The 17,201-nt window shown below is 51.2% G+C and overlaps 2 protein-coding genes across 7 annotated transcripts in view; both read right to left on the bottom strand.

The window, feature by feature from the left end:
- The window catches only part of TNR (tenascin R), a 47,621-nt gene extending 40,556 nt beyond the window's left edge, over positions 1-7,065 (bottom strand). For 2 of the 5 annotated variants that reach the window (XM_032446231.2, XM_085510933.1), the window contains exon 1: positions 6,728-7,057. The gene's annotated coding sequence lies outside the window, so the exon portion shown is untranslated. Of the gene's footprint in view, positions 1-6,727 lie in introns of all 5 variants that reach the window. The other 3 variants (XM_032446232.2, XM_085510932.1, XM_015869798.3) reach the window with 2 other exon arrangements.
- Positions 7,066-15,102: 8,037 nt separating this feature from the next.
- Positions 15,103-17,201, bottom strand: part of COP1 (COP1 E3 ubiquitin ligase) — a 119,699-nt gene continuing 117,600 nt past the window's right edge. For both annotated transcript variants that reach the window (XM_015869783.2, XM_085510957.1), the window contains exon 20: positions 15,103-16,219. In XM_015869783.2, the coding sequence (XP_015725269.2) occupies positions 16,202-16,219 (18 nt within the window). In that variant the 3' untranslated portion in view covers positions 15,103-16,201. The remainder of the gene's footprint in view (positions 16,220-17,201) is intronic.

Below are 17,201 nucleotides of genomic sequence, written 5' to 3'. Positions count from 1 at the left end.
CAGAGCTGTCCTATCCCATGTAAAGTTCTTTTTTGGTAGAGCGTTAACAACAAACAAGAGGTGCCTGAGATAGAGACATGGTGCCAGGGAGGATAACAGCAGTGGGTACAGATCCCACAGTGCTCCCATTCCTCATGTTTGAGGCAGAAACTGAAGTATTTAGGTAAGCAGCTGCAGAAGTGATGGGTGGGGAGAAAGCAAAGCAGAGCTTCCCCAGAGCCTCACCAGGTGCCTGATAAGGGGAGAAAGTGCCATTAGGGACAGGCTGCTTACAGCAGGAATTTACTTACAGCCACAGGTAGTTAATGGCTTTGTACCACAAAGCCCTGGAGGTGTCTCTCTTTTCATTCCCTGGGTGTCCTGTTTAACAACCTCTTGAATTATTTATTCTGCTGTTTGTGGTCCTTGCTCCAGTGCCGGGGCATTCCCCAGCTTCACCGGGTTACAATAAATAGCACCACGGTCCTGGATGTATGTTGGGGTGTTATGAGCATCACCATCACTCCTGTGTCGGTGCTGGTGGGTATGCACATCCCAACCTGACCACCCCATGCATCCCTCCTGTATCTCTCCGCCCACGGCAGTGCTGGCATCTCTCCTGAAATCTTTCCTAAGCAGCCCCATTATAAAGTCACTGTTATCAACCTGGGCTGCAGGACAGTGCCATGTCCAAGAAAGCACAGTGGGAAGATGAAACCCACTTGAGCTCAAATCCTTCATCGCTTCCAACCTGGGTCAGCTGTGCTGCAGCATGGCACCAAAGTGGACACAAGATCATCAGATCCAACAGCCAGGATCTAATTAAAGCCTCTAATTGAGGCCTCTTTAATTTGGCGATCTCGTGGGGTGAGTCACAAGAAGACAGAGGAGAAATAAAGGGGAGAGAAGTTTGGCAGAGAGATCAGCTGCACCATAGGTGTCTTATCAGGACCCACAAAAAGAGAGGCAGGGACAGCATCACTTGTACAGGTACCACTGGGTCCAGGTAGAGCATCATTGCATCACCACCCATTTCCATAGAAATCTGACCTGCCTAGAGCTAGTTTAAGGGAACGGCTGCCTTCCCATCACCTTCTTCCTCCCTGCACTTCCACTGCTCTCCCATCAGCCCTTCCCCACACTGCTCTCCCCTCCATTCCTTCTCCTTATCTCAGGCCCTCTCATCTCCCAGCCTTTGTGCCGCTGTCTGTCTCTGCTCCAAACCCTCCTTATCTCCACCTCTCGCCGCTCCAGCTCTGTTTACATCACTAAAACACTTGTCCAGGTCAAACACGTTTTCCTGATAAACACATTTCCATTGATTGCTGGGAAGAAAATCCTCCAGAGCGGCAGATTCTGCACTCTGGGGATCGATAACGAAAATCCCCTTTACCCCAGCCCTGTCCATCCCACAGCCTGTGGGATGTGGGACCTGCAGGGTGATTTGGAGGGAACCAAAAGGGAAGGGTGGTGGGGACCTACCTGTTGGTGGGGTCACTCCAGCCACCACCAAGCAGAGGTGACAGATGTCCCCCAGCTGAGCCCTAGGGTGTGTGAGCAGCCCTTGGTGTGGTCAGCTAATGCACTTGTGAGGGGGAAGCTTATGCATTTCCACAGCGAGTGGTTTAGCTGTAAATCCACAATCGATAAGGAGAAATTTAATGGGATTAAGCCTCCTGCTTCTGCTGCAGAGGAGACGCTCCCCACCAGGGTTCCCTCTCCCAGGGCACTGCCATGGGATGAGATGTGGCCATGGGCACCACGGGGACTACCACCTCCTCCTTAGGGCTGCAGGGAGCAAAACCACCCAGGTGTAATGCAGAGATGGAGCTCTTCCCAAGGGCAAATACATCCCATGGGTGTCTATGGGACTGGGGGGGCTCCTCTCCATGTCCCCCACCCACCTGCATGCCCATGGTGCTGCCCATCCCCTGCCCTGCTGGGATGGCTTTTTTAATTGGATTGTGACAAACATTTAATGCCTAATAGAGCTCACACTGGCACAGTTAATTAAGGATGTGACTAATCCAATTCACTTGTGGGAGCGCGGGAGGAGACGAGCAAGAGTGAGCACATGCATGGGGGGCAGTGGAGGGGAGGGATCCGGATGGGGAATGATCAGCTCTGCCACTACTGCTGTTCCTTTTTCTCTTTACAAATGATGAAGAGGGGCTTTTTTCCCCCCACTGTTTTTAGTTTCCCCCTTCCTCTTGGGTAGAAGCCGAACACCGTGGGCTCTGCATGAGCATCCCTGCTGTGGGTAGGATGCCGAGACCCCAGAGCATCCCCGCAGTCGGGCACGTAGTGCCAGCCCAGCCAGCTGTGCCAACATCTGTATGCCGCTCACTCCCTGTCCCCCCGGAGTTTATAAATAAAACAAACGGAGTTATTTTGGCCCCATGGACAGGGCTGTCTCCTGCAGCACAGAGCTGCTCTTTCTCCAGCCAGAGTTCATTGTTATTCCCCAGCTGAGAACAGGACACGGATTGAGTGAGGTCCCCATCTGCAGTGGGCAGCCGGAGAGAGACTCTCTTCATATTAGTGCCTAATGCAATAAATAGCGCTTTTCAATGGAGCCGGGATGGAAACAAAAGCCCAGAGTGGGGAAGAGAGAACAGTGAGGCTGGGGAGGGAGAGGGATGGGGATGCAGCAGGAAGATGGAGATGGGTGGAGGACAGAGGATGGAGATGGAGGTGGAGATGGACTGAGGATAGAGAATGGAGGATGAAGGTTGGAAATGGAAGGTGGAGAGGGGAAATGGAGGACAGAGGGAAACAGAGCTGTGAAGCTCTGTGATCCAATACTGGGTGCAGCTTTTCCATTTGACCAAGAAGGTGACGCATCCCCAGGCATGACAGCCCAGACTGGACAACGGAGGCAATGCTGATCCTGAGCGAAGCATTGACAGTCATCCCTCCCTCCAGCAGCCTTGCCTTGAGCATCTTCAAAGACATCTGCTCCCGCACATGAAGTTGGGTTCAGATGCAGCAAAGAACCCAAAGCCCTGCAGAAAGCAGCAGTGAGGGAAAGACAAGAAGTAGGTCTGAATGGTTGTTTGCTGGGATGCAGCAGCAATGCAACACCCTGCATCCTGGGGACCCCTCCAGCACCATCCCACAGTAGGACACAACCCTTGCAGGTAGGACACCATGCTCCCATCTCTAGCATCACCCTTCAGCTGGTGGCACCGCAGCTTGGTGCTGGGGACACTGGCTGTGCCAGTTGTGGCCAGGAAGCGAGCCATACATTAATCTTTGTTCCCCACCATTAATCTTCATTAACACAAAGCTAACACAGGGAAGTAGCACATCAGCAGAACGATGGATTTTACCCTATTTACTGTCTCTGAACCCTGGCAGGGCTGGGATGCTGCCACAAACACAGGGACCATCCCAGCCTCCATTGCTGCAGGGATGCTGCGTCCCCAGGTAGCACCATAGATGCTGCCCATGGGGGCAGGGCCACTGAAACCACACCAGCCATCCTGGTTTATCTACTGGGAGGGATGCACACCAGTTATTAATGAGGAATTACACAGAGGGCTCATCCCTTCTGTGGCTGGAAGTCCCCTGAGGCATTCTTGCCCTGTCCCCTTGTAGGAAATAATTACTGGCATTAAAATTATTTACTGAATGAAGCGATTCTTCGAGTGCTATCTCAGAACTGTTTGTCTGGTTTGCTCTGCTTCTAGTGCTACATAATAGATTAGCTGGGTAATTACAGCTGAGTTTAAGGCTTGCGCTTTGCAATAGGATTTTCTTGGATACCTTGGGGCGAGGGGGTCCCATTATTGCCAGCTCGAGCAGTTCTTGTGGACACCCCACTGCACCCGAAAGGAAAACAGCCCAATCGATCCCAATCAATCCATGTATAATTAGCAGCCGGGAGCCCTTGCTGGCTAACTTGAAGGCAGCCAGCCTCTGTTGCAGGGCTGTGCTTCTGCTCAGGGATGTGCTTCAGCAGTCGGATTTGTTTTCAGATATTTCTGCTGATGAACATGATTTCAGCAGGAGAAAAAATGGAAAGGGTTCATTGTTCAGTGTTACCATTTTTAAAAGGATGCTTTGGGACTGAGACAAGGATTACAAGAGCCAGGGCATCCTCACCCTTCCTGTTCGCCCACTCATCCCACTCCACCCCCTGCTCAGAGCACTTGGCCCTCCACAAATGCACCCCACTGACTCAGAAGGTGGCCTCCACCAAAGGGCATCTCTTCACTTGAAGGTCCATACGCAACACTTTCCAACAGTGGAGGTAATTTTGAAGTCTTTTTTTTTGAGGGCCTTCAGTGATGGGGACCCATCAGAGCTAGGGTAGCATTGGGACAACTCAAGCAATGGCCCAACTATCTCCCAGCACAGGGTTGGGTGCCATCCTGGCTATGCCTCCATCCCCTGTCTGGTTTTGGAAGCAGGGCAGCTCCTGGCACTTCCAGCCCTGCCGTTTTCTGCTCCCCCTGCATTACTGGAGATGAATGTTGATGCTTATGGAAGTGCAAGGCTTTGACATTGAAAACAAGAAGCAAATCTGAGGGGAGGGAGGGGTGTGAGGAGGAAAGATCAAACAATCATCTGGGGCTCATCAGGAAGTGGCTGCAAGAGACTGAGAGGGGTAATTATAAAGGTAAAGTGAAGGATTTTGAAATCAAGCTCTGAGATGAACACGAGAAAGCAGGAGGACTTGGAAGAGGCAGGAGAGCAGGGAGCCCTGCACTGGGCATGGCTCTGCCCCTGTTCTCTGCACCCCTTGACTGCTAAGGCAGCCAGGGCACCACCCACCTTCTTTGCAGCTAATTCATGTTCATCACGGTATTCACCACAGCCAGCAGCTCAGTTCTCTATATGACAACTGGGAAGGCTCCCTGTGTCCATCCCAAGATGGGGTTTCTCCAACTACCACAAGCTTCACATTCAGAGAACACCACAAGAAATCAACTGAGACAAAACCTCATGTTGAGGTTTAGAGAAACCACCTCCAGGTCAAGGAGCCAAAGAAGCTCCCTGGAACGGACCTGCACAGCCCAGACCCATGGCAGCACCTGCCCATGTGCTCCACAGAATCCACAGTGAGCTGTGCAGGGGGCCACAGCCTCCTCCCCTGCTTTTCCTTCTCTTTTCCTTTCCTCCTATGTTATCAGTCCTTTACATCCCATCCTGCTGCTCTCTGGGCAGAGGGGTTGGAATAGCTCGTAACAGAGCCGGGAGCACTCGACCCTGCTTGGTCCCCATGCCCCTGTGCCACACTGGCAGGGACAGCAAGAGGCAGCATCTAATGACATTGACATTTCATTTCTCATTATAGACACAATTAAAAGCAGAGCGGATTATAAGCTGCCGCCACGCCATGTCACCCTGCTGCCGGCTTTATCCCTTCTGCTTGGGCAGTTCCATCAATGAATCGACTCCTTCCCCCACCGCGTTGATGGCTCCTTTCTGTTTGTTTATATAACACACTCAAACGTCCACTTTGCACCCACACTCCTGTACTTGCTAATGAACATTTGCTCGGTGCTCACCACATTCACCACAAGCTCTGGGAGGATGCTGGGGGGGCTGTGGGAGCCCAAGGCCCCTCTGCTCCCCCTGCCCACCCCACACTATCGCTCCCTGCCTGGTACTCCCCTGCACGAGCTGGGCACGGCCACGCCGGTCCCAGCCTGCACACAGACGTGGCTAAAGGTGGGATGCTCAGCAGGGCAACATCCTCGCTGTGCTCAGCATCCTCCTCCTCGCAGGGCAGATGCTTTAAGCCAGGAGCTCTAACAGGTACCCGTTAACGGAGCGTGCCTAATTAATCCGTGCCTCGGCAGCTCCCACGCATAGCATAGCTCTCCCCTCCAGCTCGGCAGCACTAACCCCGCCAACAGCGCTCTCTCCCCGCTCCGGAGCCGCCGCTCAGCGCTCATCCCGCAGCACCCAGCAGTTCCCCGGCAGCGCACCCCGCGGGCAATAGAAGGGCACCGGGTGTTGGGGAGGAAAAAGCCCTCTGGAGCTCGGCAGCCAGCGGGGCTGTTTCCTTTGCTTGGTATTCTCCAGCTTCACGAAGCTCTGGGGCTGTTGTTTAAATCTCCGTGTTTTGCTCGGAGCGCTACAGAAGCTGCTCCAAAACCCGCAGATTTGGCCCCAAACCGTACCAGATTTGCCCCCAAACCTGACGTGCCTCCATCAAGCTGCCATCGGTGTATTCCCGACCGTGCAAGAGGGGAGGCAAAATCTCCTTCAAACTTTAACCAGAGAGCGGGGATGCGGGCAGCTCGGAGCGGCTTGGGAGGGCTGCGGGGCGGAGAATGGGGGCAGCTCGGCGGGGCTGGGTGCGGAGGGCAGCGCTGCGCTGGGGATGCTCCCTGCCCGCCCGGGGACGGCTGCGGCTGGCACGGCTCCGCCGGTACCGACACGGCGCTGCTCGGGGCTGAGCCCGGAGCTGGGCAGAAGGGAAACAGGAGCAGGGAGTGGGAAGGAGCACGAAGGGGAGAGAGTGTGAGCGACCCCCCCCCCAGCACCGCCTGAGCGGATGAAGTGAGATGCATTCCCCCTCCTCTCCCCACACGACGCGGGGGCTCAGAACCCCATTTCTTTCAGCCTCATACCAACAACAAAGGGAACTTGCAGAAAGTGCGGCCACCTTCCCCCCATAGCGCAGCCCTTCCCCGTTGCGGCCGGGCCGCCCCCCCCGCTCGCAGCCCCGCGTCGCCCCGCAGCGCGGAGAACCGCAGAGCGCGGAGCTGTCCGCGGTGCTGAACGCACTCACCGGGCCGGGCCGGCGCCTCCTGCCTCCTCCAGACGCCTCCTTCCTCGTCCTTCCTCCTCCTCCTCCTCCTCCCGTTGCCGTCGAGGTGGAATTGGGGCGTCCCCGCTCCAGGGGGGGGTCCCCGGGCTCGGCCTGACGCCTGCCTGGCGCCGGCAGCCCGCTGCCTACTGTGGCAGAGCGGAGCGACCCCGGGACTGCCCGGCAGCCGCTCCCTCCTCTGCTTAAATTTCAGCGGCTTCGTTTTTTTTTTTTCTTTCTTATTATTTTTTTTTTATATATTTCCTGCTCTCCCCTCTTCTCCCCTCTCTCCCCGCTCCGGGCTCTCCCAGCACGCAGCCACCTAGTGGGCAGAAATGGGAGGAAAATCCCGCCCGAACACCCAGGCGGCACCGCTGCGGCTGCACCGCCTCCCCCCCGCCGCCCTAATGCCAGGCGGCTGCCCCGGGGGAGGCATGGAACAGACAGGGAGGGGGGCAGAGGGACCATGAGGGGGAAAAGGGAGGGGTGAGAAAATAAAGGAAGAGATGCAGAGAATGAGCTGAGTTATGCTGGGCTGGAAACGCGAACCCCTGGGGAAAAAACAATTCAACAAGGTTTGGGTCTTGTTCCTCCTTAACAGTGATGGAAACAGCCGCTGGTCTGGGGTGGTTCCTGCCCTGCAGATCATAGAATCACAGAATGGTTTGAGTTAGAAGAGATCTTAATGATCATCCAATTCTAATCCCTCTAGATCCTTCCAACCCAACACTTTCCACTAGACCAGGCTTCCTCGAGCACCTCCAAGGACGGGGCATCCACAACTTCTCTGGACAACCTGTCCCTCACCATCCACAGAGTGAAGAGTTTTTTTTCTAATCATAGAATCACAGAAAATCCCAAGTTGGAAGGGATTTTCCAGCTCCCTTCCCAAGCAGGATGGACAAGGTGCTGTATCGGCACTTTGACCTGTCTCAGACCAGCTGCCAGACCTTGGGGAAGTGTAAGAATACATGGCCAGGCTGGCATGAGGGATTTTTGCACCCATCCTTGCTTAAAACAGTGAAAAATCCCCAGGTTCAGTAGCCCACACTGCTCCTGTAGACACTGTTGCTGGTGTCACCAAGAGAACAAGAAACAGGCTTGCTTCCCCGGTGCCTGCTGCCTCAAACACAACCAGGAGGGAAGTTTCAATTGAATTCTCTCTTTGCAGGTTTGGAACTGTTTGTGTATTCCTGACAAATCCTCCCAATTACCATCACTCAGCCCCCAATATGCAGGAAAGACACTGAAGAGATTGTGAGGTTGTATTTTAACATATTCAGAGAGCTCTGATTTCTTTTAACTTCAGAACTTGGCTGAATATTTCTGGTAATGAGCCTGCCAATGCTTTTTGCCCAACAAGGAATAGCAGCACTGTTGTGGGTTGATGTGTTTTTCCCAGTTGAATTGGTGAACTGAAGTCGAAAAGAGCAATCTGACCTAATTACACGTACAGCTTTGGACACAGCTCCCACAGGTGGGTCCCAGTGCTGCCCTCTTGGATCCAGCCAGAACATGGCACAGTGCTGAGGTGGCCCTAAAGGTGTCTGTAACTCCAGAGACATGATTTTACTTCTTAGGGTCCCATGCCACTCTGGGTGGATGGCTATTTACTTGCAAGCAGAGTGACTGAGAGCCTTGAGGTCCATCAATTGCTGCCCCACGCCTTCAAATCCAAAATGTTTCCCCACTGCACTGAGTGAAACAACATCCCACAGCACTTTGTTTCATCTTCCACTGGGGAAAGACAGATCGATTCTGAGAAGCCTCTTTGAAATGTACTCCACAGAATGTGGGCTTCAGGCTTTTGCATTACAAAGAGGGCAAATCTGAAACGAAGAGAAAGACATTGAAATGAAGAGTTTCATCTGAAAGACATCTCACTTTTTGTTGTTTAAGAAGTGTTCAAGTGAGGCAAAAAACATATATATGTTCCTTGGAGCAGCCTAATGGGAAAATAAAAGCAGTAGATGGGCATCGCTGGTCAGCAGCACTCAGTATCCCAGGGCAGGACAAAGGGTCACTGGATTACTGGATCCCTGTGGGATTCTGCAATCCCCACAGCTGGAGCAGCAGAGGCCGCCACCAACAAAACCAGGAGTGAAGCTGAGAAGCAGAGCACAAAATCCCTCACCCAAAAAACCAAGAACCCCAGTTGTGTGGCCAACAGGAGCAGCTCGAGGGCTGCTGGTCGCTGAGATGGAGGGCTGTGAATAACAAGAGGCGGAGAGCAGGAGGGATATTAAAGCAGTTTGAGTGCAGTCACGGAAGCAATAAACCCAAATCTTTAAACCCATCTAATGCCCCCGTGATCAAATCCCGAATTCCCTGCTCCTGTGAAGCAGCTGCAGAGGCAGAGCCTGGGGTGGTGGGGAGAAGCAAACTCTGAGATACGAAGAGAGTTTGTCTCCCTCGGATGGCACGCGCAGTGTGTCCAATCTTCATATCAATATTAATATTATTGCATGGCATCGCCGTGCGCTCATGCTGTGGGTTGCAGCTGACACCGCCGTCTATAAAATGCTTATTACCAGCAGATAGCTTTCTGAAAACATCCAATAAAAGCCGTGTTTATAGATCATAGGCAGCACACGAGAAACCAAATGGATTTTTCATTTCGTGTTGGAAGGAAACGACCCAGCGCTGCTGCTGACAGCGTGGAGACCTGTTGCTCCTTGGGAGAGGCAGATTTAAAGGTAAAAATGAAAATAAAACCCAAAAAAGGAGCCCCAGAGGGTTGAGTCTGGGGGAAGAGCCAGAATCCTCTGCTCTGGTCCCTCTTCCTTCTCGCTTTCATGGTGTCCTGGGTAAGCGATGCTGACGTTGGCACTTCATCATCATTAAAGAGTCGTTGCTGCTACGAGCCCTTGATTTCTCATCTGTCCGCACCGAGAGCATCTCCATCGCCAGAATAAATTACTCCTCAAAGCAGAGGCAAGAGGCTCAGTGATGATGACCTGTGTCCCAGGGAGAGGCAGGTTGAATGTGGGGTTACCACTTGCTTGTCCTGGGCAGCATCATCCCAGGGTAACTGTGAGCAGCAGCCTTCCCTTCTGCACCAACACTTCTCTGCATCTTTGCTTTAAATGAGCCCAGGCAAGTGGGATTATTCCCCTGACCACTGCGCTCAGTGCCCAGGTAAACCTGTGATGATATAAAGCAAGGGCAGGCAAGTTTTCTTTCTCCACTATGGCCACACAGTTTGCTTCCTTTCCCCCAGTCCCAGCCCACACCCCAGCCCAGCACCGCTGACTCCGACGACTTTGCATCAGCACAAGGAGCAGCTTTGCAGGCTCGCAGACAGACAAATAGCTCTGTAAACAGCTACAGGAAAAATTGGCACCCGGGGGAACGTTGTTCCAAGGACCGTGCTAAATGCAGGGATTTGAAACCATGATTTTTATGGCAAACAAGCCCGACACACTTGCAGTGGGAGCGCTCACACGCTGCCTTCTGCATCTCCATCCCCTCCTCGCCCCTCAGGCAGAGCCATGTGCAGGTGGGGTTGCAGCATCCCTGGGATGCAGCAGCATGCAACAGGTTGGCAGGGTTGTTAAAAATGCAAGATGCCCTTCAGTGCTGCTATTACCGAGACAATTCATTCTGATGTTACTGCGTGTTAAGGGGTGTATTAAAGCAATTAAGCTCTGCTTTCAAGGTTTAATATCTGGAATTAGACGAGGCTGTGGTAGCTCTGGGAGGGCTCCAGGAGTAGCTGGTGGCTCCGATAGAGGTGGCTGCAATGGGGCTCAGCCATTGGCCCCATCACCCTATAGCAGCCCCCTGCCCACCACTGCCTGATGGGCAAGAGGGAAGCTGAAGCCTTCTCTGCAGGAAGCACAGTGTGTTACAGCTTAGCAGGGGGATGGATTTGTGCCCATTTCACAGATGGGTAAAACTGAGTCCTGGAAGGGCCACGGGCTGGGATCACCAACCACGGGTCCTATAGGCTCAACTCCCTGTTCAGCCCTGTTTCTTTCTGTTCAGGCAGGCAACATGCAGTACTGGTGTTTCCATCTCTGGGCTGCACATGGGCTATTAGGGAAAAAAAAGATGATAAATAAAGATAAATGAAGGAAAGAGGAGCGTGTTGGCAGTCCTTCTCCATCATTCCATTCCTTCCTTAAGCAGATCAAATTATGACCTGAAATCACTGAATACATATTTTATTATGTGGATAATTTAAAGGATGAGGGTGAGAGAGAGAATTTGTAAGGCGCAGTGGTGTTAGAAGACAAAGAGTTACCATTAATCTCCTACAGGGGGGAAAAAAGGAGAAAATGAATTGGAGGAGGGAAGAGAGGTGAGAAACGTCCATGGTTCACAAGCATCGTGTTGGTGCATGTGCTGCTTCTGAACAACTTCTGAGCCCTGTGGCCCCTGCTTGCCCTTGCCAGGGCTGTGCCCAGGGCTACACCTTTGCGGTCTGCTGGGCTTTGGCTCAACTTAGGCGGCAGCTGGAGCGTGATGCTGCTATGACTTTGAGGGGTTGCCCCTCCACATCACCCCTCTGCCCCTGCAGATCGATAGTGGCTTCGGGATGTTTGTTGGTCGGCACATGATCAGGAGGAGATGCTGAGTTTGTGGTTTAATAGAAATAAGCCACAGGATTGTCATGTATAGGGTGTGGGAGGCAAGGGTTGGAAAAAGGGGAGTCATGAAGATCTGATTAAGGAGGATACATCCACCCCAGAGACCCAGGGAAGGCTACATGGCTCAGGGAAGGGCTGAGTCATGCTGGGATGGTGGTGTCCTGAGCACAAGACAAAGGGGCTGAATTCTAGCTTCAGTGGGATGTTATTTGCAGACACTCACATTTTCAGGTGGTCTTGAATGGGATTTAGTCTTCACTGCCAGCAAAGACAGGTACCAAGTTGAAAGGAACTTTGGGGATTAAAAACATACATACAACATTTGTACGTTCTTAGGGGTATCTGGAATTCAGAGTGCTCTTTGTTTCAATGAGTGCAAAAGATTCTCCCTACCCAATGTGCACATTTCCTGGATGGAAGGACACTGGGATGGGTCCACACCTACAGCCTTTCACCCCTCCTTGTTACTCAAATGCACAAAAGCAATCCCCACAAAAATCATCCCAGGTGCAGCAAACAGGATTAAAGCTCTCCCCAAGGCCCCCAGGCTGCATGAGCAGTTTGGGATTTGTGTTCGGCTTGCACCACTGACTTGATTTCAGCTGTCACATGCTATTACTCACGCCTCCTAAGGATGGCCTGGATGTTCTTTTAATTTGAACGTCTCCAAATTATGTTCCTTGGCTGCCTGAGAGGATTTCAGAGATGAGGTGGCAGCGCCGTCCAGCTGCAGCTGCCAGCAGCCCCCAGCCCCACAGTGGGAGCACAAAGGGATTTCAGGCAGTACACTGGGGCTGGAGGTGCAGCTCATGCCTTACAGCTACTTGTGCAAGTCCTTAAGAAGTCACTGCACACCCTGCCCCAAAGGCTTTTTTTCCTGCTGCTTAATTGTATAGGATGAGTCCTCATTCTGCCTCTGCTGAGTAGCAATGGTGAATCATCACCCAGACCCAGATTTAAGGGGGTGAAAGTTAAAGTAGGAAGGTATAAAATTCCTGTTCTTGAAGATAAGCTAGGAAAGATTTAAAACCACTGTTTTTGGTGAAGCTGACTCAACTCAAGCTGGCTTGTCAGTGGGGAGCAGGGAAAGCAGACTTGCTTTAACCCAACACAGTTTCATATCATTAAGAGAGTGAAGAAACAAAATAAATACCCCAGTATTGCCTTGTTGAGCTGAGAGCAGGTTGGGAAGACCCTCAACACCAGAACCCGCTCTCAAAACAGAACTGAAGCAAAGTGACGGTCACCAGGAAGCTGTGGGATGGGCTCTGGTCTTTTCCTGCCACACCATGACTCCATGGGGGCTTCAGCTCTTTGGCTCCCCATGTCATGGCAGGCGATGGGCTAACAAGGTGCTTTCTTCCAGCCAAACATCAGGGTTTGGCTGCCCTCTGGCCTCCTCCAACAAGGAGAAAGGAATGACTGCTTTTGAGCAAGGAAGGATTGGTTCTGCCTTTCTAATTATCTGCTGGTGTCTTTGCAACCTTCTGGAATGAGACCAAATTAAACAAACAAGGATCCAGCATGTGAGTTGAATGCTGGCATTAGCAGCTTGCCTGCACTTGCTGCTGAAGAGCCCTGACATATTGATATTAATTCAAATTTCCCCTTGACCATCACTTTCGATTCCCTCCAGCAATGAACTTCTTTTTAGCACTGAAGCGCGATCCTCCCACTCTTCTATTAAGTGCTTTAAGATTAATTAAAGAGGCTGGCTTGCTCTTGTGGGATTTCAAATTCACCCAACACCTCTCCCAGAGACACAAGCACTGGAGGCAAAAGCTGCTGTGGGGCAGCTACCAGCCACAGGCTTTGTCACTTTGGGTCTCCCAAAGCAAGAGACTGGGAGTAAGGGCTGCACACACCTACTGCAACAGCAATTAATTTTCACAATGAGAGTTAAGCACTGGAACAAGTTTCCCAGAGAGGTTTAAGAATTTCTGTCCTTGCTCGGTTGAGCTTTTGAGCATCTCCAAACCCTGGAGCAACCCAACGCAGCTTTGAAGCTCTGAGCAGGGGGTGGAGCAGAGACTTCCAGAGGTGACTCCTGAATTGGATTATTCCCCGACACTAAAAAAAAGGCTGAAAACCTCACTGAGGTCATGGGCTGAGGATGGAAAGGAGGCTGTTGAAGGCTACCACGTTGCTGAAGGAACACAGCACGGCATCAGTACAGCAAGTGTGTGAATTGGGAACTCACCAGCCATTAACCAACCTGCCTGGAGATGGTTTCTTCTCAAAACAGTAGATGAGAACTGCTGCAGGTCTGTGCAAGAGCTGTTTGGGAAGGGAGAACTACCATCTCTTCCACAGTCTCTGTTAACTGGACCCGCTCCTTCCACGTGGGTCATCTGCAGGATCCTCATCACTTGTCCTGGCAAACACCACACAGACAGCAAAGCAATGGCTTTTGGATAGCGAGCTGCTCATATAGAGGACATGGGAAGACGACTCATTCGAAAGAAATCCAACCAAGCGCTGTTAAAAGATTATAGTAATTATATGCAACTTAATTCACATCAACAGCAGAAAGTTACCTGAAGGAAAGAAAATTAAGGGGATTAAAATAAGGAGCATATCGCTTGTCACAAAAAGACAAAGACAAAAAATGCCATCAACCCGTGTTTATGAGCTGCTGTGTTTCTAATTAGGGCCAGACTCTGAATTTGCATTTTATCTTGATTGAAGCGGAATGAAAACCTAGAAAATAAAGGAGGCTAATGTTAAACTGTTTTCACTGCTTAATTCAAGGAGTAACCTCACAGCATTCAATAGCTGTTTGTTTTTTTTTCCCCCTTCTGTTTTCAACATCTCATCAGAGCCATTTCAATTTAAAGTCCAGAGGACATTCAAGTAGGGAGCAGAGGAGGAATGAGGGCAGCTGCCAAGTGGCTGCTTGTGGCATGGAGCAGGGGGATGAGATGTGCCCGAAGGCCCCTGTCACAACACCAGACACAACAGCAGCAGCCTGCAAAACAAATCAATAGGCACCGATAACTGAGACAGGCTGAGGGAAACCCAGCATCCAATGCAGGGAGGGTGGCAGATCTCAGGCACAGGCACCCCTGAAAACACAGTGAAGATGGATATGGACTGCTCGGCAGGAGGCCAAAGGAGCCCATCTCGATTCCTTCTGTCACAACGACCCTGGTGACTCACATGGCTGAGACCTGCAGCAAGACAGTATGATCTCATGCTCTGTCCTCTCTCCCTGCTCTCCTTGCTCTTTCTGTCCCGGCATGTCAACAGTCACAAAGAAACCCAGCGCACACTGGGTGCTGCCTACGGTGCTCCCTTCTATCTGAGAACTGCAGCACATCTGTCCACTGTAGCCCAGCTGGAAACAAGCACGAGCATTGGGTCAGGACAGGATCTGTCCTCAGCTCTGCTGTAAAACATCAGCTCCAAGCATTTACCACCTTTCACACACAGCAGGCACAGCTGCATGACTGGCAGCCCAGGCAGCAAGACCTTGCTGTGCTCATGCACAGCACACAAAACCCTGCGCCAGCAACCCCAAGCCTTGGAGACACATGAACTCAATGAATGAACTCAAAGGGGCTCCGCTTGTGAATTGAAATGCTGCCTACAGGTATCGCTGTGTGCATTGCACCTTCACCACATGCAACAAGAAAAAGCTGCTACACCCACCCAATTCCACTTCCAGGCTTAACAAGTGCTGGCAGCTCTGTGTGACTGCTGCTCCTGGGGACCATCTGCACCTTCCTCCTCCCCCTGCTCTTCTGACAACAAAGCAACGACAGCTCTTAGCATCATGGTTTATTCCCCCTCCGTATGTACAGTTAAGTGTATGCACGACCATTAAAAATAAGGCTACTTATATCATGGCTCTGAAACACATTACAAACCAACTCCATCCTCTCTCTTATTACAGCATTCACAAGTCTCAGCTTCCATTGATGGTTTGCAGAGGGGCAAACGTCAGTGGACCACAAGGGAGACCAATGGTGCAGGGTTTGGTAACTGGAACAAGATACTTTCTCCTCCAGCTGGTAGAGTCAAAGGCAGGCAGCTCAGTGTCAATGAGGTCACCTCTCCATGACGTCTTGGTGGGGGCAGTCCAGGTCCCAGGCAGCTGCAGCTCACGTCACTTCTTCACAGTTGGTGGCAGGCAGCAGAGGACTAAATTCACGTGGGTCAGAGGCTGACTTACTCCTCTTCTTTGGAGCAGCCCGTTAGGGCCAGAGCAGGGGCACAAAGGGAAGAAGAAGGGGAAGCTGCCCTTCTCTTCTGGGTAACCAAAGGACTTTAGTCTCCAGCGGCGTCAACCTGGATGACATTTCTCAACATTTAATGCATCTAAAAAATAAAATCAAAGGAACAACTCAACCATATCTGAAAGCAAATTGCTTGCACGTCCAGGTAAGGCTTAGAGACTTCATGCCAACAGAGATGAAGGAATAGTCCAGATAAAGACGAATGGAGGTGTGCGACTGAGGACAGCCCTGTGTGGTCCAGTAAGCGCTCCCTTCCCCAGTAAATCTGTTCCCATGTGCAACAAGAGAGAATCTTCCCGCTTCAGCTTGTGGCTCAATAAATTTTATTATTCCTTTTTGTTTTTATTTTAAAGAATTTGTTTTCCTATCATAAAAATTAGACAACCATACCACCACCAGCAGCAGCAAAGTCTGTGGAGTTAATGTTGATGGCAGACAGTTCACCGGTGTTCCCAGCATCTCAAAAATGTCCTTGAAAGTCCATACATGGGAAAACATACAAACAAACATGGTGGTTTTGGGGAGGAACATCAAGGTGGTTTCGGTTTCTTGTCCCACTGAAGATCCCAGATGAACAATGCAGCGTTATCAGCAGGACCAAGTACCTCAAGCCTTGAGAAAAGCCTTCATACCAGCTCCAGTACCTGATTAATAGGAAAGACAAGAAGTACAGAATAGGAATTTATGACATTCATTATGTCCTACATCAGCATATAGATCATTAGGACAGGTCTGACCCTTCTTGTCTCCACCTCTTACCCTTTATTCACCAGCAAGCAATAACATCAAACAAATGAGACGGGCACTATGAGGGCTGTCACCTGCTGAGTGATTTGTACAGCACGTAACAACCCAGGGTGGTTTGACTGGGGACAGCTGGGGGCTGTAAGTCCATGGGCACACACTGGCATGGTGGAGAGGGATGGGCCCACAGCATAAGTGCCCTTTCCTGGGCACTGCCAGCCTGTTGCACCTTCCCCACTGTCTGCTAACAAGTTCTAATAGAAATATCAGAATCCAAATAACCTTGGCTGTTTACACATTTCTCCCTCCACCTTCACTCATTAACAAGCAAAGTGCATGAGCAAAACCATTCCTGTTGCTGCTGGATTCACTTAAAGGTATCAGAAGCATCTGTGTGCTTTGCCCGTTTAAGTAGGAAGGAAGTGACCAAAGTAATGAGCAACCAATTCCAAAGTCTGCCAAATAAATCACCTACAAATGAAAAGCTACAGCATCACACTGCAATAACAGGAGTAACCAGGCCAATGATGGCCTAAAAAGGAAGAAAAATATAAACTTAATCACACAAACAACTCGGGACTTATTTCTGCTTTTTCAGTCATTTTTCCAGGTTCGTTCAGACCATTGTACTTGGTCTGGCTCCAGAAAACTGCTGTCACATGATGGCATGAAGGAGAACTGGGAGGAGGAAGCTCAGATTCACAAGGGTGACAACTCAGCATGGAACTCTGCAGACAGCAAGTAAATTCCTTTATCAGCAGCCATGGGAAGCATCAGAGCTCTGGGCTATGAGCCTGCAGCATGAAAACCAAGCCTTAAAAGCACAGTGGAGGTGAACACTCCTGGGTTCAGTCCAGGACAATGCTGGACCTGGGGCTCTGC

The sequence above is a fragment of the Coturnix japonica genome, chromosome 11 (assembly GCF_054131305.1).
Source record: "Coturnix japonica strain WE chromosome 11, WE-NBRP24, whole genome shotgun sequence".
NCBI classification, from domain to species: domain Eukaryota; kingdom Metazoa; phylum Chordata; class Aves; order Galliformes; family Phasianidae; genus Coturnix; species Coturnix japonica.
The sequence above is the reverse complement of the archived record's forward strand: the minus strand, read 5'-3'. Positions and strand labels throughout refer to the sequence as shown.